Raw genomic sequence first — 22,731 nt, forward strand, 5'->3', positions numbered from 1 at the left:
GCGCCTGCCGGAAATGGGACCCCGGGGGGCGTCTCCGACCTTTGCGCGGCGGTGGGAGGGCCGGCTGGTTCGGGGAGGCGGCGGGAGCTGGGAGCTGGGAGCTCGGAGCCCGATGCCCGCCGGCAGCGCCTGGGATGGCTTCGGCTGGAGGCGGCGACTGCGAGGGCGCCGCGCCGGAGGCGGACCGTCCTCACCAGCGGCCCTTCCTGATCGGGGTGAGCGGCGGCACCGCGAGCGGGAAGGTAAGGGGCTGGGCAGCCCGCCGGGGCCTGCGTGCCACCTCGACCCCGGCCCCCTGGGACACGGGGCGGACCGATCCGGCCTCCAGCCGGGGACGACAGCCTGGGCTCCCGGCTGCCGAGGCGTCCCCTGCAGGGCGGACGCGGAGGGGCGAGGGGCTGCGGCCGTGGGGGGCCGGGGCGGGGCCGGGGTGCAGGCAGGGCGAGGGGCGCTTGCCCTCGGGCTCTGCCCGGCCTCCCCGCTGGCCTCGTTCCTCCGGGCCCCCGGTGCGTGCTGCCCCTCCCGGTGCCCCGCGGCGCTCCCCGGAGGCCAGCCTCACCTGTCGCTGGTCTGCTCGGCGGCCCCTGGGGGCTGGCGGGCCAGTGTCTCCAGAGGCCAGCTCCGTGGCAGGAGGCGCACGTCCAGGCGGGAATCCTGTTTGTGTATTCCCAGTCCACTGTGTGTGAGAAGATCATGGAGCTGCTGGGCCAGAACGAAGTGGACCACCGGCAGCGCAAGCTGGTCATCCTGAGTCAGGACAGGTTCTACAAGGTCCTGACCCCAGAACAGAAGGCCAAGGCACTGAAGGGACAGTACAATTTCGACCACCCAGGTGCAGCTGAAGACCCTGAGGGGGGTGGGGGAGGAGGACAGACAAGGGGACTGGCTCCAGGGTTGGCGGGCGATGCAGAGAGACCCCAGTGGATCAGTGAAATTTCTGAGGTAGCCTGAGCTGGAGCGGGCTGTGTGATTACGTCAGAAAGCACTTTGCCTCCTTCTCTGCGCCCTGAGCGGCCCTGCAGGAGCTGCTGGCTCCCTCCGTTGGGAGCCAGTCAGGAAGTCTTTGCTGCGGAGGAGCCTTGGGGACCACTGCTCTGCCAGGACTGTGCTCATGGAGAAATCCCCCCACCTTCCTGCTGTTTGGGGTCCCCGCCTGCCCTGGGGCAAAGTCCTTGGGAGGCTAGCAGGGGAAGCAGTGGGTACACAAGAGGGCCGTGTCTGGTCTGGTCTGATCGGGGGGCAGGTGCAAATGGGATAGACAGATGAGGGGAAAGAGCCAGCCTGCCCTTGCCTGGCACTGCTAGAAGGCTCCACCCTGTGGCTGGCTCCCACGTGGGAAGGAGGGGACACGTGGGAAGAAGGCCTGAGGAGCATGAGTCGGTGGGTATTTCCCAGAAATAGAAGCAGATGCCTAACCCACCTGTGTCCCAGTGCTGGCCGATCAGGAGATCCCTGGGGCCAAACTTCTGTGTGGGACAGCAGTCTGCAACTGTAAACTGTAGGGGCGGCCCCTAGTCCACATGTTCCTGGGCGGGGCTGTGGCTGCCCGCCCCCAAGGCAAAGGAAGTTCACTCCCATCCCCAGCACGAGGACACCTGGATAGTCTTGCCTTCTGTTCCGTTCCATTCCTGCAGATGCTTTTGATAACGATTTGATGCACAGGACTCTAAAAAACATCGTGGAGGGCAGAACTGTCGAGGTCCCAACCTATGATTTTGTGACCCATTCAAGGTGAGCAAGGTGGTTCCTGGGAGAGGGACCGTGTGCGGGGGGCCAGCTAGCATGTGCCCTGCAGCAGCCTGGCCCTGTTGGTGTCTGGGCACACCCCTGTCCCCTGCTGTGATCTGTCCCCCTCCACACGGTCCACACCTGTGGAGCCAACTGTGCTCCAGGCCCCCAGATCCCGTAGCTCCAGCGGGGTCCGTCTCCTGGTCTCGCCTCCCAGGTTAGCAGAGACCACGGTAGTCTACCCTGCAGACGTGGTCCTGTTCGAGGGCATCCTGGTGTTCTATAGCCAGGAGGTCCGGGACATGTTCCACCTGCGCCTCTTTGTGGACACGGACTCCGACGTCAGGCTGTCAAGAAGAGGTAAGGTGGACTCAGGCCTCCCTCTGCCCTTGGCCGAGGGCGGCCGCGAGTCCTGACCGCCTTGCTCCTCCCGCCTCAGTTCTCCGGGACGTGCACCGCGGGAGGGACCTGGAGCAGATCCTGACCCAGTACACCACCTTCGTCAAACCAGCCTTCGAGGAGTTCTGCCTGCCGGTACCCCTTCTGCTTACTTGGGGACCTCCTTTTCTCCCTTTTCAAGAGAACCCTTGGCACCCTGTCCTGTGAGAGCCAAATCGTGGAGCAGTGGGGTCTGATTTCTGAACAGAGAAGTTAGCTTATCATACCCCCTCGCAGGGACTCGTTGTCTGCTCTAAAAGCATTGTCTGTGCATATCCCTTCCTCTGCCTGGAAAAGCCCCTCGGCCCCCACGTCCACGCAGCTCCCCTCCTCCCTGCTTCAGGCCTTTCCCCACGGCACCTGCGTGGCCCGCCCAGGGTCACCCCGAGGACCCTCTGCTCCTGGCCCGCCTGCTTTCCATTCTCCAGGGTGCCTTTGGCTGGCTGAACTCGCTGTGCCTTGCTTGCCGCCCTCGGAATAGGGAGCTGCACAGGGGCAGGGGCTCGTGTCCGTCCCTGGCCCACACCCCGACTCACGCAGGCGCGGCACAGGCGCTTGCTGACCCCCCACACCATCTGTTCCTCCAGGCTGTCCTTGGCTGGGACTTGGGGGTCTGCGGCCGTGTGTCTTGCCCTCTACTTTCCAGCTCTTACAGGATAGGACTTACAGGTGGTTTGAAAGGGAAACTTAACATGTTGCTTCTTAAAAGTAAAATACAGCACAAAGGAAATGGAGCCAGGATCCCCGCTTCTGTTGAGTAGACACGTGAGTGCGATCTGCTGCAGTTGGAAGAGAACATTTTTTATTTTACATTCATGTTCTCCGAAGTGTCTGGAAAGCGATGAGAAAAGTAAATTGATAATTGTACTCTCTCTGTTATTCATGGAAAGAAAGACATCTGGCAGAGCAGGTGGTTTACGATAAAACTCGGGACACCCAGTCCCACCGGGTGACCCTGTGTGGAGCCTGCGTCCCAGCACTGTCCTTGAACTTCCCGATCCCTTTACGTGCAGCCACACACCGAGTCCGGCCAGGGTGACCGTGTTCCTCCCTGGTCCCTGAAGTATGACCTTCCTCAACTCTCCTGCCCCTTGCCGACCCCTCTCTGCACCCCACCGGCGAGCACCCCCCATGAAGCCAGCCTGGCCATCTTGTGCTCGTGGCTTCCGTGGGTCCCCACTGCATGCAGACACAGCTGCCCCAGGATCTGGCCCATGTCCACACGCCCGCCACACGGACTGGTCCGCGGGTCTGTCCCTCAGCTCAGACCGCTTCCTTTTCCTCTCCTCCTGCTTGGCCTGATTGAGCCGTGTCCCCCTCAGCAACATCTGGCTGGGGTCCCCCCTCGGCGGCCCTGTTCCTCCTGGTGTCTCTATCCCTGCCCTTACCTGGCAGCGCCGCCGCGCGGGGGCAGGAGGTGCAGAGGGCTTTGCACACGCCGTCCGGGGAGTATGCCGCGACCCGGCCTGCTCCCTGCTCCGGGCTTCCCGCAGAAAGGGTCCTAGTTCGGGGGAAGAGGGTCACATGTGACGACGGATGCCGCAGGTCACTTGGCTCAGTGAAGTGTTAGCACAGAGAACTGTTCCCACAGCGGCCTTCCCAGGAAAGCGCAGGCGCATTTCAGAGACGCCGGGGGAGAAACACTTGTCTTCTGGCTGCCTCAGCTTCTCCTCCTGCCTCTCGCACCTGCCTAACACTTGAGTCCTGGCCCCCCGTCTGCCACCACACCAGTCCCTGCCACCCCCAGGGCTGCTGTCCTGCCGTGGAGTCTTGTGTCCAACAACCAGAAGTCCCGGGGGAAGGGTGGGGGCAGATCATCTGAGATCCTGCTTTTTGCCTTGCAGACCAAGAAGTATGCGGACGTGATAATCCCTCGAGGGGTCGACAACATGGGTAAGAACTGGGCCTGTCGCTGCCCCGACTCCTCAGTCCGCCTCCCGGGGCCCTGTCCTGGCGGTTACGCTGAGTGATGAGGGTTTGCCGTCCGCGTCCGCTCATGGCAAGGTCCAAAGAATATTTTTAAAATGTTTAACACGTTGGACAGCTTAAATGGACCCCTCCTGTTTGTCAGTTACGGGTCAGTGAGGCTGGAGAAGGAGACTTACGTTGACAGGGACTCGCTCGTTAGCAGAAAGTGTCTTCCCCGGGTTCTTGGTGAACGGAAAGGGCCGCGGACCAGGCTGGGCCGTTTTACCGTGCGCCCTCCCTGACCCACGGTATTCTGTCTGCCGGGGCCCGGCGAAGCCTCGGCGGGAGGGCCTGCGTTCCGGCCCCGGGCCGCTGCGGGACAGGGTGGCCCAGGGAGCCGGCAGCAGATGGAGCCTGGCCTCGAGGCGTCCGGGGGGAACCCGACGGGCTGAGTGCATGCTGTCTTTGCCACAGTGGCCATCAACCTGATCGTGCAGCACATCCAGGACATCCTGAGCGGCGACCTCTGCAAATGGCACCGAGGGTCCAATGGGCGGAGCTACAAGAGGACATTTCCTGAGCCGGGAGACCATCCCGGGGTGCTGACCTCTGGCAAGCGGTCGCACTTGGAGTCCAGCAGCAGACCCCACTGAGGAGCGGGGTGCTCAGCCTCCTGGGCAGGACCCCCGACAGACTGTGTTCAGGGTCGGGCCCAGAGATGCCCACCCGCCCCCATGAACGCCACCGCTGCTTCCTCTGGGCGCTGTACGGACGGGATGGGATGGGGATCACGGCACCTGTTACACTCAACTGGCTGTTGGCACGCCCTCCCGACGTTTGTACCTGCCTCGTCACGTTAGAGGGTTAAAAGTCTGAGTTACTGAGAAATGCCCCAGAACGTGTGGTGAGCCAGTCACGTCTCTTGGGAACGCGGAGCACGCGGCCTGGGTGTGGTGGCCGTCCCAGCATGTGCTTGACAGGAACCCACAGCGAGAGCGACTCTTCCAGGACGACCCAGTTCCCACACACATGCGACTGAAACAGAGGTTTGAGGAGAGTACGTCCCCTTTCTGTGTGTTACACGTGCGAACGTTCTGTCATTCTCCCACGTGAGTGGTGACCCAGGAAGCGAGTTCCGTGCCCCGCCGGTGGGTGCGATCCAGCACAGCACACCCGCGCGTACGGAGCCACAGAGAGCTTTCCTTCCTCCTGGGCTGTGCGCCAGGGAAGGAGCCCCCGCAACGAGCCTTTCCTCAACCAGCAGCAAACACAGGGCAGCACCTGCCCGCCCAGGCCAAGCCCGGCTCCGCGGCTGGGGCGGAAGGCAGGCTGGCGCGCGCCCTGTACCCTGGGTCCTGGGCGCCGTGTGGACAGGGCACAGCGCCCGACGCCAGCCGGTCTCCTTGCACACACCCAGCATCCCCGGCTGCACGCACGATGCCTGCGACCGGTGTCGTCCTCGTTTTGTCTTCCCTCCCACGAGACCCTGTTTGTGTCGAAAGGACGCTTTCCCCTTGCCGCCGTCCAAGCCGCATGGGCACCCGCCGTCTCCTGCTTTCGGGCCCCGAGTCTAGTTACACAGCTGGGACCTCACGAGCGCGTAGCCGCGGCTGCTTTCTGATGGCCGTGTGACAGTCTCATCAGCTTACTGTGCCCTTTGGAGAATCAATAAATAACACCAAATACCAGTGCCAACGTGTCCCTGTTTTAATTGTACACAGAGGGCAGATTCGGGACGGGGTTACGTGTGGGTGACACGAGTCTCAACCTGCTGGGGCTGCTGGCTCGTCTGCCCCCACCGCGTCAGCAGCGGCGAGGGGTGCCGGGGTCTTCACTGCGGTGACGAGAATCAAGGGCCTGTCATTTGGTAGCTTGTTTGGCGCTGAAGTGATGCAGGCCGGTTCCTCGAGGCCTCACCAGGGACGTGGCTCCCCAGGTCAGCGGGCGCTCGGGAGAGGGGACCAGGGCCTTGGCTGCTTCGTCCCTAACTCACCCCATCACTGCCTGCTCCCCTCCTGCTCTTGCCCCATTGCGAGGCCTGCCCTAGCCACTCAGCATGTCCTAGTTCGGGGGCCCTCGGGCGCCGGGGGACACTCAGGGCATGTTCTCTATTGCCTGGAAAACACAAACTTGGCTCAAAACAAACTGCTTATCAGCGACTGTCTGAAGAAAAAGCCCAGCAGCCTGGCCAGGCGGCCAAGCTTCAGGCTACTCTGTCAAAGACAAACTCGGTTCGAGATAACCGCGCTTCCTGCCCTGACCCCGGCCCAAACGTTCACGGTGTGTGTCCTGCTAGTATTTTCGGATCAAAATGTCCCAGCTGTCTTTCCAGCGAAGGCCCTTGAGTTCGCTGGGCGAGAGTGACCTGTCCCCGTAGGTGAGCGGGCGCAGCGTGTTGAACACGTGACAGGCGCAGGAGTACCAGGCCACGACCAGGCCGCTGAAGAGGCTCCTCAGAAGCGGGGACCTGCGGGGACCGGAGCACAGGCATGGGGGACGAGGCTCTTCCTTGCCGTCATGAGCACATGGCCCCCTCACACCCTGCCCAGGCGCCGAACGGGACCCCTCGTGCATCTTCCAGACTCTCCCATCTACACTGGCACCAGGGCAGCATCCCCACACCCAGCAAGATGGGACCACAGCTCTTCTGAGAGGCTGTGCGGCTCCTCCCAAAATACCAGGTCCACACCCTCTGGTCCCGCTTCCAGAACTCGCTCTGGTTCATCTCCACTGCACACCACGCGACCCGGCCCACACCACTGGCTGTTCTGGAGCCAGAAGCGTCCTTCCCCGTCTCCCACACCCACACTTCTCCCGGCCTCCCCGGCCAGCCACACCTCCCTCCTGGGGCGCCTGTTAACCCCTCCCACGGCACACCCAAGTCCTCACGACACCCCCAGACCTGGAGCCCCGGGAGGCGTGGCTGCGGAGGCCCTGTACCTGCACAGGTGGTCGCTGATGTGCTGCAGGACCACGGGGAGCAGGAGGATCTGGAAGGTGAGCGCGGGAAGGTAGTGGTAGAGGAAGAGCGTCTTCTCCATCAGGAAGAAGGGGAGATAGTTCACCGCCCAGCCGCCGGCGCACAGAGCCCCGGCCAGCACCCAGCGCAGCCAGGAATCTGGGGGGGGGGGGGGGAGGCCGCCCTGAGCCAGCGCTGCTGACCCGGGCCTCACTTGTAAGGCTCTCCCCCAGTCCCACGAGCTGCTTTCTTCATCTTTAAGGAACACACGCTCTCCCCTTCCCCCACTGCCCGACCCTTGCCGTGATCTCTGGAGAAAGAACGACCTCGTGAGAACCTCCTGTAGCCTCCTGCAGGGTCCTCACCATCCCGACCCTCTGAGCCATACCAGCGCCCCCCGGGGGCCCCCGGCTCCTCCTCCGGGATCAGCAGCAAGTGGGCCGGCCTCCTGGGAGCCCGAGCTCCGAGGACTGTACTGGGCCCCCGCCCTGCCCACAGGGGCAGCGTCAGCAGGAAGAGTGGGAGGGTGCCACACTGCTGAGGCCTTCGGGGCCCCGCCCTGCCCTGGGTCTTTATTCGTCTGTTTCAAGGTGGTCCGCTGTGGTTTCTGTTCTGCAAACAGCAGCACCGGAGTAACTGGGTGCCTGCTGGCCACTCTGTGCCACCCAGCCACCCCGTGCTCACGTCCTGGGGTGAGGGCTTTGCCTGCCTGGTGCCTGCATTTCCCTGGACAAGCGTCTAACCCAATGTGGGAACTCAACGGCAAGACCTCGTCTCTAGGGAGACAAAAAATAGATTTAAGCTCGCTCCCAACAGAAACAAGGAGGTCGCCTTAAGGCACAGGTTCCTGGTGAGGCCAGGCTGTTGCCGGGAGCACCACAAGCCCTTGTCAGAAGCTGCACTAACCTTCAGGGAGGTCACGGATACTCCTTCGACGTCTAAGCAAGTACCACAAGAAGAGGAGAGCGTAGACCAGCGTGGCGAGGCTGGCCGAAGCCCAGATCACGACGTTCCCAAGCAGGTGGATCTGAGCCTGTGAGGGCACAGGGGACCCCGTCAGCCACCGGCCGCGTGCCCGCCAGCCTGCAGCCCAAACGGGCTGGAACCCAGCCCACCCACTGCTCTGGGAAAAGGGCTGAGTAGGGTCCTTGGTTCTACAAACGGAAACGCAACCCGGAGAGGCCGACGTTCTCGCTTTAACGACAGCCACCCACTGAGGACGAACCTCTCCCCTCACATCTGACGCGCGCGTACTGGCCCCGTGCTGCCCAATCTCATCAGGAAGGGCCCGGCCCAAGCTAGGGCTGGGTAGGAGGTGGCGGCTGCTCTTCACGCCAGAGAAGCCTCGAGCAAGCGCTCCGCCTGCCGCCCACACGAGCGCCTGCTTACACTGGTCCTGGGGTGCAGCCAGTAGGCGATGCTGGTGTCCAGGGTGATCCAGTCCAGCGGCGAGGAGCTGTACTTGTGCTCTGAGTCGTCACTCCTCACCGTCAGCATCCTCCACTGCAAGAAGGCCAGAGGCTGGAGTCGAGCACACAGCCAGATACCGTCCTCGCTCAGGGGCCTGAGGGGCTGGGGTGTCCCCTTCACGTTCATCTGGACCATGCAGCACAGGCGGGGACAGGGACCCCACCCCAGGGTCCCAGGGCCCCCGTGCCCCTGTCTGCAGGGGGAAGGGATTGAACTTGGTGCTAAGGGCGCTTTGAGGTTCGGGACCCCGAGCTTCCTGTTCTGACCTCTCTGGGGCTCCATCACGTTGACCTTGGCGCACCCTGACCTGACCTGGGGGGCCCCAAGCATATTCTGGCCACGCGGCAAGTCGACACCGCTTCCTTGCCGCCTTTCCCCTTGCCGCCGTCCAAGCCGCATGGGCACCCGCCGTCTCCTGCTTTCGGGCCCCGAGTCTAGTTACACAGCTGGGACCTCACGGCTGTTTTCTGATGGCCGTGTGACAGTCTCATCAGCTTACTGTGCCCTTTGGAGAATCAATAAATAACACCAAATACCAGTGCCAACGTGTCCTGACCACTCCTGCCCGCAAAGCCACAGGCCCGGGGCTGACCGTGTGGCGTCGGCCACGCAGAGCAGACAGAGAGGAGCGTCCCCTGCTCAGCCAGGTCCCAGTTAAAGCCGACGACGGGAAGGGAACTGCTGTCTGGTGGGGAGCCGGCACCCCCAGGCAGAGCCATGCCGCCCCCGCCGGTCACCTGCAGCTCCAAGAACCTGGCCATGAAGCTCAGGTTTCTGCTGACGTCCATCTGCGCGGGTGAGTGCAGCTCGAGCTCCCTCTCCTTCTGCTCCTGGCCTGACCGGACACACGGACCCAAGGGAACACGCGCAGGTCAGGGGGCTCACCACAGAAGCTGTCAGCTTGGAGAAACGCCCACGTCCCGCTTTTCAAACAACCCACTGTGTCGCGCTCCATCTGGCTTTCCCCACCAGCCGCGATTAGCCCCGGTCAAATCCAGATCTTTCCACTCAGAAAGCTCAGCTTGCACCGCCTTTGGGCCGAACCTCAGAGCACAGCTGGCTCGTCTAGGGCTCGGCTCAGCAGAGTGCGTGGACGGCGCGTCCAGTCCCCGCGTGAAGCAAGAGCCTGTGGCTCGTGAAAGCGGCAGCAACGGAAGCCAAGGGCCTGACTCACTCTTGCCGTATCGGTGCTCCTCCACGTTCCACACCATGCTCTCGTGGTAGCCGCGGGACAGCTTCTCCCCAACGACCTCCAGCTGGCGGAACCCCCAGTCCGGGAGGTGGGCCCCGCTCAGCTAGCGAAACCGGGGGAGACGGGGCGTGATGCGGAGGCCCGGGGCCCCGGCTCACCCCCACCGGCCCCGCCACCCGGTCCCTCTGTCCGCAGCCGACAAGGGCGGCAGCCGGTCCTCCACGGGCCCGCCTCTCAGGATCCAGTCTGAGAAGCTGGAGCCCTCGCCCTTCCGTGTGAGGGAAACACAGCAAAGGCTTTCACCGGATGTCCTGCCCGCGAAGAACCCGCTGAGCCCGGAGGGTCCAGTAAACCGATGTCGTGAGCCCCCAGCCAGGATGGGCGAGCCAAACACGGCGCCCCTTTACCTTCAGAACCGCGGAGGTGTTCACGTGCACCAGGCGAATCTCTGACAAGATGGTCTTCCAAACCTCCGTGTCGGATTCTCGGTTTACGATGTCCTGTTAAAAGCAGGTCCTATCGATGATCTCGTTCTTTCCCCAATTTCCTGACATGTCAAGTGAGGACCGGTCACCAAACAACGACACTGTCTGAGACCAGGGACCGAGCTCCGGGAGCTAACAGGCTAGCGCCCCTGACCTTGTTCCCGACACCCACGCAGCAAGCTGCTGGCTGGGCAGGGGAGCACACCACCCTCCTTCAGAGTCGAGAGGCCTCCGCGCTTGGCCTTCTCTCTCTGGCAAATGCAGAGATGGTCCAGGTGAGGGTTACAGAAGGTCCCTGGGAGGTGTCCTGGGTGGCCCGGCTGATGGTGGATAATGGAAACACGAACATCGTGAGCGCACTTGGCCTTGTCTTATCTTATCGCAGCCCCACGATGACCCGTGAGGGCGTGTGGCTGTTGGCGGGAGCCAGGAGACCCAAGGGCTCCGTGGGAGCAGGGGGGAGGCTGGGCCGACAGGCACAGCCTGCGTCAGCCATCCTCCCTCCTTGCTCCGTGAGCTGCAGTCCCTGGAAATGTGCGCGTGTGGGGGTGAAGATGCCGCCGGCAGGGACAGAGCAGGACGAGGACCGGCAAGCCGTCAGCAGGGTGGCAGAAGGACAGCCTCGGGAGGAGTTCCACTGGGAGAGCTCCCGGGGACGGGGCCTGGGTGGAGAGCACGCCCACCCCGCGGCAACAGCGAGGAGAGGGGGGAGAAGCAGAACGGACACGTGCGTGAGCACCGAGGCGGAGGCGGCGGCGGCGGTGGCAGTGGGGGGGTCGCTGCTGCACGTGTGCACACGCGCACACAGCACACACACACGCACACATATGCACGCACATGCACACACGTGCACACGCATGCACGCACACACGCGTGCACACACAGCACATGCACGCGTGCACACGCGCGCACATATACACGCACACGTGTGCACACACGCACGCACGTGCACACGCACGCATATGCACGCACACACGTGCGCACGCATGCACGCACACATATGCACGCACACGCACACACACATACACGCACACGTGCGCACACGCACGAAGGCAGCCTTGCAGCCCTTGGCTCTGCGGGGAGGGCCTGCTGGTGGCACTGCACCAAGCATGCCGTGCCAGTCACGCCCGTGAGACCAGAATGGGGGCGGGGGGGGAGATTGGTGCTACGGGGCAGCCCGGAGAGACCCCAGCCAGGGCGCTAGTGTGCACAGCAGACTGAAGCTGTATTTGCACACGTCCTTCAACTCACAGCGGCGCAAGGGCCCAGAACACAACTCTCTCTTCCTGCCACCTTTCCCCGTACGCCGTGTGCAGCCCCGGAGAGGGACTTGGGGGGCGGGGCGCAGCATGTGCCCCCCGATGCTCAGAGGCCCGGCTGCCTCAGGAGAGGACCCCTGCAAGGAACCGCCACCCCGGCCAGAGCTGCAGCCGTCCCCAGGGAAGCCCTGTGACCAGGGTGTTCGCTCACGCCAGGCGAGGCTCAAGGACGGAGGCTCCTGTGGCGGAGGGAGGGTGGCCGTGCCCGGCCCTGTGCATTCCCTGGCCTGGTCTCGAGGCTGCAGAGGTCGCCAAGTCTGAGGAAAGCTTCACCTGGCAGCCCCGAGAGCCACACGGCAGCACGGAGCACCGACCAACTGCTCCGCAAGCTCGTCCCTCCCGCAGAGGAAGTCTCCGTCCCCCGCGAAAACATCTGGGGCTTCTTTTAGGACTAAAAATCACTGATTTTTACATCTGAGTCACAGTTATTCTAAAGGGCGGTTTTGAATGTCCCGCGTCAGAAAGGACGCATTCCTGGTGGCCACTGAGGGGTTCCCGCGGGGGACTCACCAGTCTCCAGAGGTTCTGGGAGGGCATGGAGATGTTGTAGTCGACGTAGCAGGAGACCTCCTGCGAGTGGGGGCTCAGGGGCGCAGCCACGTCGTGCCTGGAAAACCAAACAGTCCTGTGGAGGGAGCTCCTCACCCTGCCGATCACTACGCCGTGAAGCGAAGAAAACCACTCTCAGAAACAAAGCTGGCGCAGCCTGCAAGGAGCACCCGGGCCCCGAGGCGGTGCCAGCTGAGGGCGTGCGGATAAACGAGACACTCAACGGCAGCCGCTCCCCAGGGATCACACCTCTGGGGAAAAGTCACGTGATGTGGGGTCTGACGGCCGGCACTCCACGCCGTGTGGGCATCGCCACTCCGCCACGGACGGCAAAGCTGGTCTCAGGGAGGTGCTCGCTGTCCCAGGAGCAGGACGACGCACCCCGGGCCTTGGAAATGGTGGGACTAGGAATGCTGTCGGGGGACAAGGTGCCCTCGGGGACGGCGACCTCAAACGTCCAGAAACACCCACCTCCCTCCTTCGCGTGGCTGTCACACTTTATCCTACTTTGTGCCGGGCACTCCAGGGGAGCTGGAGACAGTCCTCACCCCAGAGAAGGCAGGCCTTCACGTGCACGGACAAGAGTGCCAGGCTGTGGGGCGCTACCAATAAAACCAAGACAGCAGGGAGTGCCCGGGAAAGGCTTTGAGGAGGTGACATTTAAGCTGACACGTGACTACAGTGAGTGGGCCACGGCGGGATGTGAGTCCAACAACATTCCAGGCAGACGGAGCAGGTGTAAAGGCCCTAAGGACGCTGCACTTGGTTGTCTGGGGACAGCAGGGAGGCCAGGGGGACCGCAGTGAAGCTCCCCAGGGGTCACCAGGGGCAGGATCCCAAGGGACTGGGGAAGTGGAGACGTTATTCTGAGTGTGACGGCCACACAGTGGGAGTCGCTGGAGGGCTTCTGGCCAAGAAGCGAGACCAGCCCGTAGATGGTGCGCGCTCACAGGGCGCTGCTGTGGGGGCGTGGAGGGCAGGAAGGCAGGAGGTCGGGGCACCAGCCCTGCCAGCACAGGGATCAGGCCCGGCCTGGGTCATGGCAGGAGCGGAAGGAAGAAAGAGAAGCAGCCAGGGTGGTGGCTGAGCAAACGGCTCTTTGCAGGGAGAAGCAGGCCAGAGCCCAGGAGCCTGCAGTGTGGCTTTTGGGGGGGGAAGTGGGGACTCGAGGCACAATTTGGGAGGCATGAGGAGCCACGAGATGACCCAAGAAGCTGGGTGGAGGTCGGAAGAGAGGAGGCCGGGCACATCAGTTTGCAGAGACTGCTCAGGTCAAGTCAGACAAGGGCCAAGCACCGACACACACGGACCCTTCCGGACCCTACGTAGCCGGGATTTCAATCCTTCTTGAATTCACACGCACTTTAAGCCATTTAACTCTATGGAAGAGCCCACACTTCATTCTGTGTGGGAAGCCCTCCCTAACTTGTCTTTCAAAGCTCCCCCGCCACGACCTCCCGCTGCGGCTACTGTCCGGGGCGGCCCCGGGGTTGTGGGCTACCCCGCGAAGGCTCCGTTTCCCTCCCGCCCCTCCCTGCACTGCCGTCACTGGGGGGCCCCTCCCAACACCGAGCGCAGGCTACAGCGCGGTGCGGGTCCACCCCGAGGGAGCCAGAGCCAGCCGTGGGGACAGTGGGCGGGCTTTGCTCGGGACAGAGAACCCCCGGTGGACACTCAAGGGATCTTGTCATCTCTGTGTATGAAACAGAGGGTCTTGGGGAGCAGAGGGCCCGGGCTCCCAAGAGGAGCGGAGAGGGCCAAGGGCGGGCACTCACGTGTTGAGGAAGCGGGTGGTCATGCCGTGCACCAGCTGCACCACGTCCCCGTGCCGCACGGGCCTCGGGGGGTTACTCACCACCAGCTGATGCCTGCGGAGACAGAGAGCCAGCCGGCTGGACACGGGGCCTCCCGGGTCCACGCATGCGCACCGAGGGCCCCCAGGGTGGTGGCGAGCGTGGGGGAGCAGCCAGACCCGGGCTGCCGCCTTACGCGGCCACACAAGTGCCAAACCCAGCCGCTGCCCGCGGTTGTGACACGACGGGTACAGGGAAGCCGACACGCCCGGGACGGGAGGACAGCGGCCAAGGCAGCCTCCCACAGGAGCTGACATTCGGGTTTTAAGAAGGAGCCAGCTGGGTAGGATCGGTCCAGCCTGGTGACAGCACAGGGTGGGTGCTGTGAGCGGCCGGCCAGCCGCGGGGCGGGAAGGAGGCCGGGAGCTGCAGGCCACCGCCAGGGGTCTGGGTGGCACTGGATGGCACTGGAGGGGCAACGGAAGCTAGGGTTTCAGCACGACTGTGACCTGCCATGAGGGACATTTTAAAAGACACGCAGAGCTGCGGAAACCGGAGTGGGAGGAGAGCGTTGGGGGAGGCGGCAGGGGGTAGAGATGGAGGCCAGGATGGCTCGAGACCTCCTTTGCAGGTGGAGGCCACAGACGGCTGCCAGACCAGACGGGGGAGGCGGACAAGGGAGTCCTCCGTCGGTGAGGCCTGAGCAAGGGACTCCCTCGGGGGGTGCAGGGAGCGCTGGTAGAGAAGAGTTTGTGGAGCACCCGGGGGAGACACGGGGTGGGCAGTTCCCTGAGGAAGCGTCCAACGCCCTGCCCGCGGGCTCATCAGCACGGAGCTGCTCTTGAAGCCCCAAGGGAGGACGCGTCCACGGAGAGGGGGCCACGAGGCCAGCCCCACGCTGGAGTCCCAGGACCCGCACACACCTCCCGGGATCCTTCACGATCCACCAGTTGTTGACGTCTTTGAAGGGGTAACAGGTCACCTGCTGCTGGTGTGAGCTGCCGCGGCCGTTCTCATATCTGCATGAAGGAACCAACACAACAACGCGTTGGCCAGGGGCCGCAATCAGCCGTTCTCTCGAGGTTCCTGCGAACACCACCCGGCAAGGTGTCCGGGTGAAAACAAGGTGCAAGTGTGGGTCTCAGAGGGGCTGGAGGACGTGCCCAGCGTGCAAGTGATGCAGCAGACATGGGAGAGCCCGGGCCCTCTGCTCCCCAAGACCCTCTGTTTCATACACAGAAATGACAAGATCCGTTGATAATCAGAATCTGAGAGCTCCACGGCTTTCTCAGAAATTTCATTTACAGCGAAAGCTGGTGACAGCAAAAATGTGAAAAAACCGAACATGTTATGACCTTCGATTTACATGGTCGCTTTCCTTACATCATGGGGTAGGTGCTCTGGTGGGAATGAAGCCAGCAGGGCACGGGTTTGCCAAAGACATTCTTCAGAGTGACCTGTGAGCCGTAGGCCACCTCCAGGGGCTGGCCCTGCGTGATCCGAGCTAGCCCTCCCTAAGAAAAAGCAAAAGGTGGCACATGAGAAACAGAGCCTCTCGACAGCCACACCTCCATGGGGTGTGTGTGTGTATTCGGGGTGGTGGCGGTCATTATCATGTCACAGAACTGGCTATGAGAACATGGGACCTACTCCTCACGGGTTATGTCATATAATCCTAACACAGGGAACTCGATGCTGCCTCCGGGGCCAGGCACTCTCCTGTCCTTCCACACACCCCCTCACTTAGCTGCCACACACATCTTCTGAGAAAGGCAACCCTGTCCATCTGAAAGGTGAGACTCTCTCAAATAAATAAATAAACCTTTAGGGCGCCTGGGTGGCTCAGTTGGTTAAGCGACTGCCTTCAGCTCAGGTCATGATCCTGGAGTCCCTGGATCGAGTCCCACATCGGGCTCCCTGCTCGGCAGGGAGTCTGCTTCTCCCTCTGACCCTCTCATGCTCTATCTCATTCTCTGTCTCAAATAAATAAATAAAAAATCTTTAAATAAATAAACCTTTAAAGAAAAAAGAATGGGGCACCGGGGTGGCTCAGTGGGTTAAGTGTCCGACTCGGGTTTCGGCTCAGGTCATGATCTCAGAGTCCTGGGATCGAGCCTCAAGATGGGCTCTGCACTCAGTGAGAAGTCTGCTGGAGCTTCTCCCTCTCCCTTTGTCCCTGCTCGTGTTCTCTCTCTCTAATAAATAAATCTTTTTTTTTTTTTTTAAGACTTTATTTATTTGACAGAGAGAGACACAGCGAGAGCAGGAACACAAGCAGGGGGAGTGGGAGAGGGAGAAGCAGGCTTCCCGCGGAGCAGGGAGCCCGATGCGGGGCTCGATCCCAGGACCCTGGGATCATGACCCGAGCCGAAGGCAGACGCTTAACTGCTGAGCCACCCAGGCGCCCCTCAAATAAATAAATCTTAAAAAAAAAAAAAAAGGTGAGAAGACTAGCACTTGGATGAGCTAAGAAACTTGCCCAAACACGTATGCCTAGCTGTGAGCAGAGCCAGCACTCAAGAACGGGTCCCCTCTGACTCTCCTGTCCTCACCACCACAATCAGTACGTTTTACATTCTCTGCAAAGTCAGTAGGAATGCATGCCAGACTAGAGCTTGTCCTGTGATGCGTGTGCACCTCTCCCGAGTCTGTAGGACTTCACCATGTCCTCAGGCAGGTCACACTGAAGAGCTGACCCCTTCGTCTATTTCCACACCATCCGCACACGCAGAATTTCTTTAGAAATACTAAAGCAGATTCTTTATGTCTTGATCTGGTTTTCCCCCTAACACTTGACAGTGTCTACATAAGAAAACTCTGAGTCTAGGGGCGCCTGGGTGGCTCAGTTGGTTAAGCCTCTGCCTTCGGCTCAGGTCATGATCTCAGGGTCCTGGGATGGAGTCCTGCATCAGGCTCCTTGCTCAGTGGGGAGCCTCCTTCTCCCCCTCCCTCTGCCACTCCCCCTGCTTGTGCTCTCTCTCTCAAATAAATAAATAAAATCTTAAAAAGAAAAGAAAACGCTGAGTCTAGTCTATCTCCTCTCTGAGGCGGCCGTGGCACCCCTCCTTACCTCCAGGCTGGCTTGGAAAGCACTGGACATGATCTGATCGTGGGGCCCAGAGCGGTAGACCAGAATCAAGTGGACGTAGAAGAACAGCAAGTACACGAGGGCCGGAACAACCAGCAGTGCTGCCACTCGGGCAAGCAGGTGACAGAGCACACGGACCTGCCGCAAGATGGACAGGTCACGTCCTGCCGCTCGGGGAGGTGCACCTGCTCCAAACAGGCAGGCCCCGAGGAAGTGGCCAGTGGAGCTCTGGGCTCCCCACGGCCACTGGCGGGAGGCCCACTCACGAAGGCCCGTCTTCTGGAGAAGCCTTTCTCCCCAGACACTCGTGTAACACCGACCTCCGCCCACCCTGGGGACGGCCGCTCGCCCCGCTCCACGGCGGCACCTACGTGTGACAGAGTCCGGTCTCCAATCAGGTGCCAGGCATGGACGCCGGCGACTGCGAGCACCAGCAGGTACGTGCAAACACCTACATATTTGACACTGAAAAGACCCGAAGAGAAATCGTTACAACGAGGCACAGAACGAGGAGGATGCCAAGGCTGTCTGAGACCCGTGGACCAGACTCACCCCACCGCACAGGAACAGGCCACTCCCGTCAGCGTCAGCCAAAACCACCAGCTCAGAGAGAAGGGCCTGGGGTCAAAGCAGAAGAGCAAAGCTGGGCACGGTTCACGGAACATCGCCCAAGAAGGGGCACTCCTCAGACCTCTGGGGTCGGCTGGCCGTCCCAAGCTTCACGATGAGAAAAATGAACCGTCTGCCAAATCTCAGTCCCAGCAGAATTTTTTTCTTTTTGGCCAGAACATTTTCCCAGTTAGTTTAAATTATATAAAAATGAGGGGCTCCTGGCTGGCTCAGTCGGTGAAGTGTCTGCCTTCAGCTCAGGTCATGATCCCAGGGTCCTGGGATTGAGTCCCGCATCAGGCTCCCTGATCCGTGGGGAGCCTCTGCCTCTGCCCCTCCCCCTGCTCATGCACTCTCTTGCTCACTCTGCCCTCTCTCAAATAAATCATCTTTAAAAAAAATTTTTTAAATTATTTGAAAATGAGAATGTATTTGTGAAGTCAGGAGCCAAGGGCCAGTCTAAATGATGAAAGACAGTCCACAAGCAGCTTCCCCAAATGAAAAGGCATCAGACCTTCTCAGGTCAACAAACCACCCAGACTCTTCTTTCTCATTAACTAGGAAGGACGTGTCCCCTTCTGCATACCTCTGTTTTTGGGAGTTGGAGAACTTCAGGTAGGACAGCACAGCCAACAGATTAAAAAATATTAACACTGACTCCAAAAGCATGAGCCTTGACTGAGTGATGAGAGCATTCTCTGTTAGAAAGAGGACATGTAAGTCAGCTGCCAGGGAGCAGGGGCAAACGTAAGGAGATGGGAGCACCCACAGAAAGGACACCCTCTAAATGCCACAGAACGTGGCCACAGGAGGTTCACGATTGGGTGGCTGGAAGGGGACGGGCTCCAGAACGGCGAAGGTGAGTTCTTAGGTGTGAATCACGCCTAGCAAGACCTGTGTGACCCTGGGCAAGTCACCGAACCTTTCTGAGTCTCTATCTTTCTCATTGGCAGAAGGAATACCAACTCCTGTACGTGGATGTATTCAGCTGCACAAGTCTGACCACATGGTCCCGCCACCCCACACCCTGGGAGGAGGGCGACTGACTCCCAGAGTTAAATCTGGACAAAGTGGGCACACTTCCTTCCATCCTGGGAGTAGGGGACCCTGCAGGGGGCACATCTACGAAACCCACGAGCTCTCCTGGGCCGCACACTGGGACATATCCAAGGCCCGCGCTGGGTTCTTCCCTGCGCGACACCGAAGCAGGTGGAGGCCTGGGTCTCACCGATAAGCATCAGCAGAGCGGCCCCCGTGGCGGTGCAATGAGAAAAGCCGAGCTCCAGCAGGATCTGGTAGGCCATGGGCACCAGAAGGGCCCCGGTGAGGGCCGGCAGCAGGCGCAAAGACCACACGGGCACGTTGCTGCTGTATTCTGGAAAAGCGACCACAGCAGAGCTGAGCACACGGTGCACGCACCATCTTCCTGCACTGCAGGTGTGTTTTCAAACACAGTGTCGTGTTCACAGACCCTAAAATGCAAGTTTGCAAAACTAGGGACCATGTCAGGAATGGAGTGCATACGCTGCAGATAAAAGCTGTGACACTGGCCGTGCGCAGTCAAAGCGTAGCTCTCATCAAGCGCAGAAACAATGCCTAATGATCCTGAAAGTAGTTAGTGCTTTACTTATTTATAAATCTACCTCATCTTTTCCCAAAAACATTTGAACCAACAGACAAAACTTACATGTACAAAAGATAACTGCGATCAGACGCCAAGTACAGGCTGTGCTATGTGTACCGAAAACCAAGGACAAAACAAGGACTATGATTAAGCGCTAAGATGTCTACCAGACCTTTCAAAAGCCTTCCACTTGTGCCGAATTTATCATGCCCTGGGCAAATTAATAAACCATGTTGTTAATCCCTATGAAAGCCGATCCCTCTCCATCCTAACATGTGCAATGTCACAAGGGACGTGAAAATGACCTTTTACCTGCTCCAATTCTGTTCCACAAAAAGTTACCATCGAATCCTCCTAAATAACCTGAAACAGAAGACGAGTCAGTAACTATCCCGCCCAGCCAAGAGTTGGGGAGAGTGCCAAACGGTGGCAGCAATAGGGAACCAATGATAATCAGACATGGTTTCTGCCCTCAAGATATTTCACCTACGAATTTTATTATCTTTTAAATAAATTGCCACAATTTTATTTATTTACTTATTTATTTAGGTGTTGCAAATAAGCTTTATTTATTAATTTATTTTTAAGTAATCTTTACACCCAACGTGGGGCTTGAGCTCACAACCCCGAGATCAAGAGTCGTGCTCCACCGACTGAGCCAGTCGGACACCCCTCACTTATAAGTTTTAAAGGGTTACTTCTCTTACTCATGAATCCTACCTCCTAAGGCCAGCAGCATGTGGCCAAATGGTGGCCCACTGCCGTCCAGAAAGAAGATCCGCTTCATGTAGAAAGAGATGTACTGCCCGTAATACACTTCATCGAAACTGAAAAGCAAACCCGCATGATATTCAACTAGAAATCTTCACCAAACACAGGTTATCAGGGTAAACGTTAACCTGTTTCCAAACAAGGTGAGAGAGTGCTCAGCCTTGGTCAGGGCTTCTGCCACAACTGTACTACATCCCCAAATGTTAAGACAGGTGCACAGCATCATCCATCCACAAGGACAGGAGGGAAAACTCACCAAGAACAGCCACACACTCAGGATGTTTGCCCAACACAGACTCTATTTACCCTCCCCAGTTTCATTTAGGGACGTGCTAGCAGGCACCTACTGAGAGGCCTCAGAGACCTGGGGCTACGTCTGTGACTAAGAGTCAGAATCACACCTGGTAACCAGGTGCAGGGCTAACAGGGAGATGTGCAGAAACCAACGGCAACAAATGTTTTCAGACAATCAGGGACATTCAAGGATCCTGTCAATACTGCTGTCAATTTCTTAGGCATGCTAACGTTAAATCAGTTTTTGTTTTTAAGAGTTTTCATCTTTCAGAAATACACCAAATTACTTAAACATGCTGCTTATTATGACTTGCCCCCCAAAAAATCCACTGAAGCTGAGTGATGAATACATTGGTTGGGGAGGGGGTTGTTAAACTATTCTCCCTCCTTTTGTGTACGTTTAATGTGTTCCACAGTGAAAAGCTTTTTTGTTCGTTTTTGAACACACGTATTAACCAGATAGTGAACGGCCCTGTAATACCACCAGCAGTCATCTCTCCTTAGAATGAAGAACGCACTCAAAGGCCAATGGCGACTCACTTCCAAATCCATCAATCCTCCACCCTCCACCCTTGATTTTAAATGGTTACCTACAGCTGCTACCTGTTTCAGGGGCCAGATTTCACCTGCTAGAGAACTACAGGGCAAGATGTGATAGGTGGACTCAGCATGTGCTGTCCTGGGGGACAAACTGGCCTCTCCTCTGCCCAAAACACCCATCACCGAGTTCCACTCTCTCACTTCTGCTGTTCAGAAGGGCACCTTCTGTCACCAACACATGAACAAATTACAATTCTTTCCGATTCGCCCTGAGTGGGGTTGTCTGGCTTACACCACAGCCCTTGGATAGGCAAGCTGCCACAGGCGGCTCAGTAAGCCCACTGCAGTCAGAACCACAACATTCAAATTGATGTCAGCTGTCACCACCACAGGGCGCTTCAAAAATCCCAACATCTTGTAGAGCAGCAGGTCCTTGAGGATGCCCTGGAGAAGAAGGGAAGAGGTGGCATCAATAAATAAGCAGCAACCCTGAAGGCTCACAGATACGAGGAAAAGCACTGCAACCCCCCTGGCTCTCAGGTGCACCACGAAGAACCGTGCGTTAGGGACAGGTCGTTGAGAGAAAGTCAGGAGGACACCAGGAGTCAACTAAGGTGAGAATTCGGGGGCCTCAGGACTGAATATTCACTCACTCAACAAGTCACTCGAGGAACACCAGCTGAGCACTTCCCGGAGAGGAGCTGCTCATTAGGGAAGAGCGCGGACCTCGCCAACCTCGCCCTTCTGGGTCTCAGAAGGCTCCCCATCCCCTAAGCGCCCCCTTTCTCACCCTGAGGGTGCATCTGTACCCAGGCGCCCCCGCTTCCTCCCCGAGGCATCATCTTCCCTCGAGCTCCACTTGTCTTAAGGCTGCGTCTACGCTAAGCGCCCTTTCTCGCACCAAACAAGCTGCATCTGGCCTTTGGCGGGCCTCTTCTCGGCGGAGACCTCATCGGCCCCGGGAGGCCCCCACTCCTCTTCCAGGCATTCCCTTTCTCCCTCAGCCTGCGCCCCCTCCTCTCCCAAGGCTGCACCTGCCAGGCTCCCCTCTCTCCCCGGGCGCACCTGCCCTCGGCCCCGCCCCCCGTCGGGCCTGACGCCGACGCCCCCGCCCCAGCTCGTCCGCAAGCCGCGCACGCGCGACCCGCGCAGACTCCCCGGGGTCTCATCTGGGCGCTCGTCCCTGGCGCCCCAAACGTACTCTCGGTTCGTCGAGTTCCCGCAGAGGTGCTCCCCGCGTCCGGCCCTGCCTCGGATCTGCCGGCGGGGGTGCGGGGGGCGGCGACCGTTAGGGGTTCTCGTCGCGCGCGGGGGCGAGACCGCTCGGCACTCGGCGCCGCCCACGCACCTCCTACTCGACGCTCGACTCGCCGTGCCTGCGGAGCCCTTTGCGGGAGCGGCGCGCGTGCGCCCTGGGCCAGAGCACCGCGCGTGCGCCGTAAGGGCTCTCCGGGTCCGGGGCCGGGGCCGCGCGGGGACCCTTCTCTATAGTAACGTCGTTAACGGCTTTAGTATTCCGGGAACCTCGTGCCCACTGAACGCTCCGGTGTCTTTTTTTAAAAAAACAAGACCGTCGGGCCTTAACCATGGGCGTCTCAGTGCGGTCCGGCGAGCACCTCGCGTGCGGGTGTCTGCCCGGAGCCCGCGGGTGCGCACGTGCGCCGGGAGGGCGGGCAGGGTCAGTGCTGCCGCCGCCTTGGCGGGCCTCTTCTCGGCAGAGACCTCATGGGTCCTGGGAGGCCCCCACTCCTCTTCCAGGCATTCTTTCTCCCTCAGGCTGCACCCCCTCCTCTCCCAAGGCTGCGCCTGCTGGGGCGCCCCTCTCCCCCCCGGCGCACCTGCCCTCGGCCCCGCCCCTTGTCGGGCCGGATGCCGAAGCCCCCGCCCCAGCTCGTCCGCAAGCCGCGCACGCGCGTCCCGCGCAGACTCCGGGGTCTCATCTCGCCCGGGCTCCGCCCTTCCCG

The 22,731-nt window shown here is 60.2% G+C and overlaps 2 protein-coding genes across 9 annotated transcripts; one reads left to right on the forward strand and one right to left on the reverse strand.

Annotated features, from left to right (window-relative positions):
* UCK1 (uridine-cytidine kinase 1) lies at positions 1–5,764 on the forward strand. 3 transcript variants are annotated; one of them, XM_035015584.1, is made up of 7 exons: positions 6–215; positions 673–832; positions 1,635–1,731; positions 1,946–2,088; positions 2,168–2,262; positions 4,011–4,059; positions 4,549–5,764. In XM_035015584.1, the coding sequence occupies exons 1-7, from the start codon at positions 135–137 to the stop codon at positions 4,725–4,727; spliced, it is 804 nt and encodes a 267-aa protein (XP_034871475.1). In that variant the 5' UTR covers positions 6–134; the 3' UTR covers positions 4,728–5,764. The 3 variants fall into 3 exon arrangements, with proteins under 3 accessions (XP_034871476.1, XP_034871475.1, XP_034871474.1); XM_035015583.1 differs by having other exon boundaries at positions 8–242; XM_035015585.1 differs by lacking the exon at positions 2,168–2,262 and having other exon boundaries at positions 1–242.
* Positions 5,760–22,194, reverse strand: POMT1 (protein O-mannosyltransferase 1). 6 transcript variants are annotated; one of them, XM_035015578.1, is made up of 20 exons: positions 22,116–22,194; positions 21,060–21,211; positions 19,883–19,989; positions 19,475–19,525; positions 18,767–18,913; positions 18,125–18,236; positions 17,482–17,547; positions 17,301–17,394; positions 16,912–17,067; positions 15,225–15,355; positions 14,765–14,860; positions 13,824–13,916; positions 12,010–12,106; positions 10,103–10,195; positions 9,678–9,798; positions 9,241–9,338; positions 8,423–8,536; positions 7,940–8,066; positions 7,015–7,192; positions 5,760–6,541 (listed from the first exon to the last, which is right to left on the reverse strand). In XM_035015578.1, the coding sequence occupies exons 2-20, from the start codon at positions 21,179–21,181 to the stop codon at positions 6,367–6,369; spliced, it is 2,178 nt and encodes a 725-aa protein (XP_034871469.1). In that variant the 5' UTR covers positions 21,182–21,211; positions 22,116–22,194; the 3' UTR covers positions 5,760–6,366. The 6 variants fall into 6 exon arrangements, with proteins under 6 accessions (XP_034871469.1, XP_034871470.1, XP_034871467.1 ...); XM_035015579.1 differs by lacking the exon at positions 22,116–22,194 and adding an exon at positions 21,969–22,109 and having other exon boundaries at positions 7,015–7,064; XM_035015576.1 differs by lacking the exon at positions 22,116–22,194 and adding an exon at positions 21,969–22,109.
* Between the last annotated feature and the right edge of the window lie 537 nt (positions 22,195–22,731).

Source organism: Mirounga leonina, unplaced genomic scaffold, assembly GCF_011800145.1.
Source record: "Mirounga leonina isolate KUSES-001 unplaced genomic scaffold, KU_Mleo_1.0 Mir_170, whole genome shotgun sequence".
Classification (NCBI taxonomy): domain Eukaryota; kingdom Metazoa; phylum Chordata; class Mammalia; order Carnivora; family Phocidae; genus Mirounga; species Mirounga leonina.

Excerpts from the sequence above, each read along its gene's own strand:
- UCK1 (XM_035015583.1), top strand. The coding sequence starts at position 135 with ATGGCTTCGGCTGGAGGCGGCGACTGCGAGGGCGCCGCGCCGGAGGCG. Across the intron at positions 243-672 it reads GCGGCACCGCGAGCGGGAAG|TCCACTGTGTGTGAGAAGAT; the intron begins GTAAGGGGCTGG and ends GTGTATTCCCAG. Across the intron at positions 4,060-4,548 it reads TCGAGGGGTCGACAACATGG|TGGCCATCAACCTGATCGTG; the intron begins GTAAGAACTGGG and ends TCTTTGCCACAG.
- POMT1 (XM_035015578.1), bottom strand. The coding sequence starts at position 21,181 with ATGTTGGGATTTTTGAAGCGCCCTGTGGTGGTGACAGCTGACATCAAT. Across the intron at positions 8,537-9,240 it reads CCAGGTTCTTGGAGCTGCAG|TGGAGGATGCTGACGGTGAG; the intron begins GTGACCGGCGGG and ends GCCTTCTTGCAG. Across the intron at positions 7,193-7,939 it reads TATCCGTGACCTCCCTGAAG|ATTCCTGGCTGCGCTGGGTG; the intron begins GTTAGTGCAGCT and ends CCCCCCCCCCAG.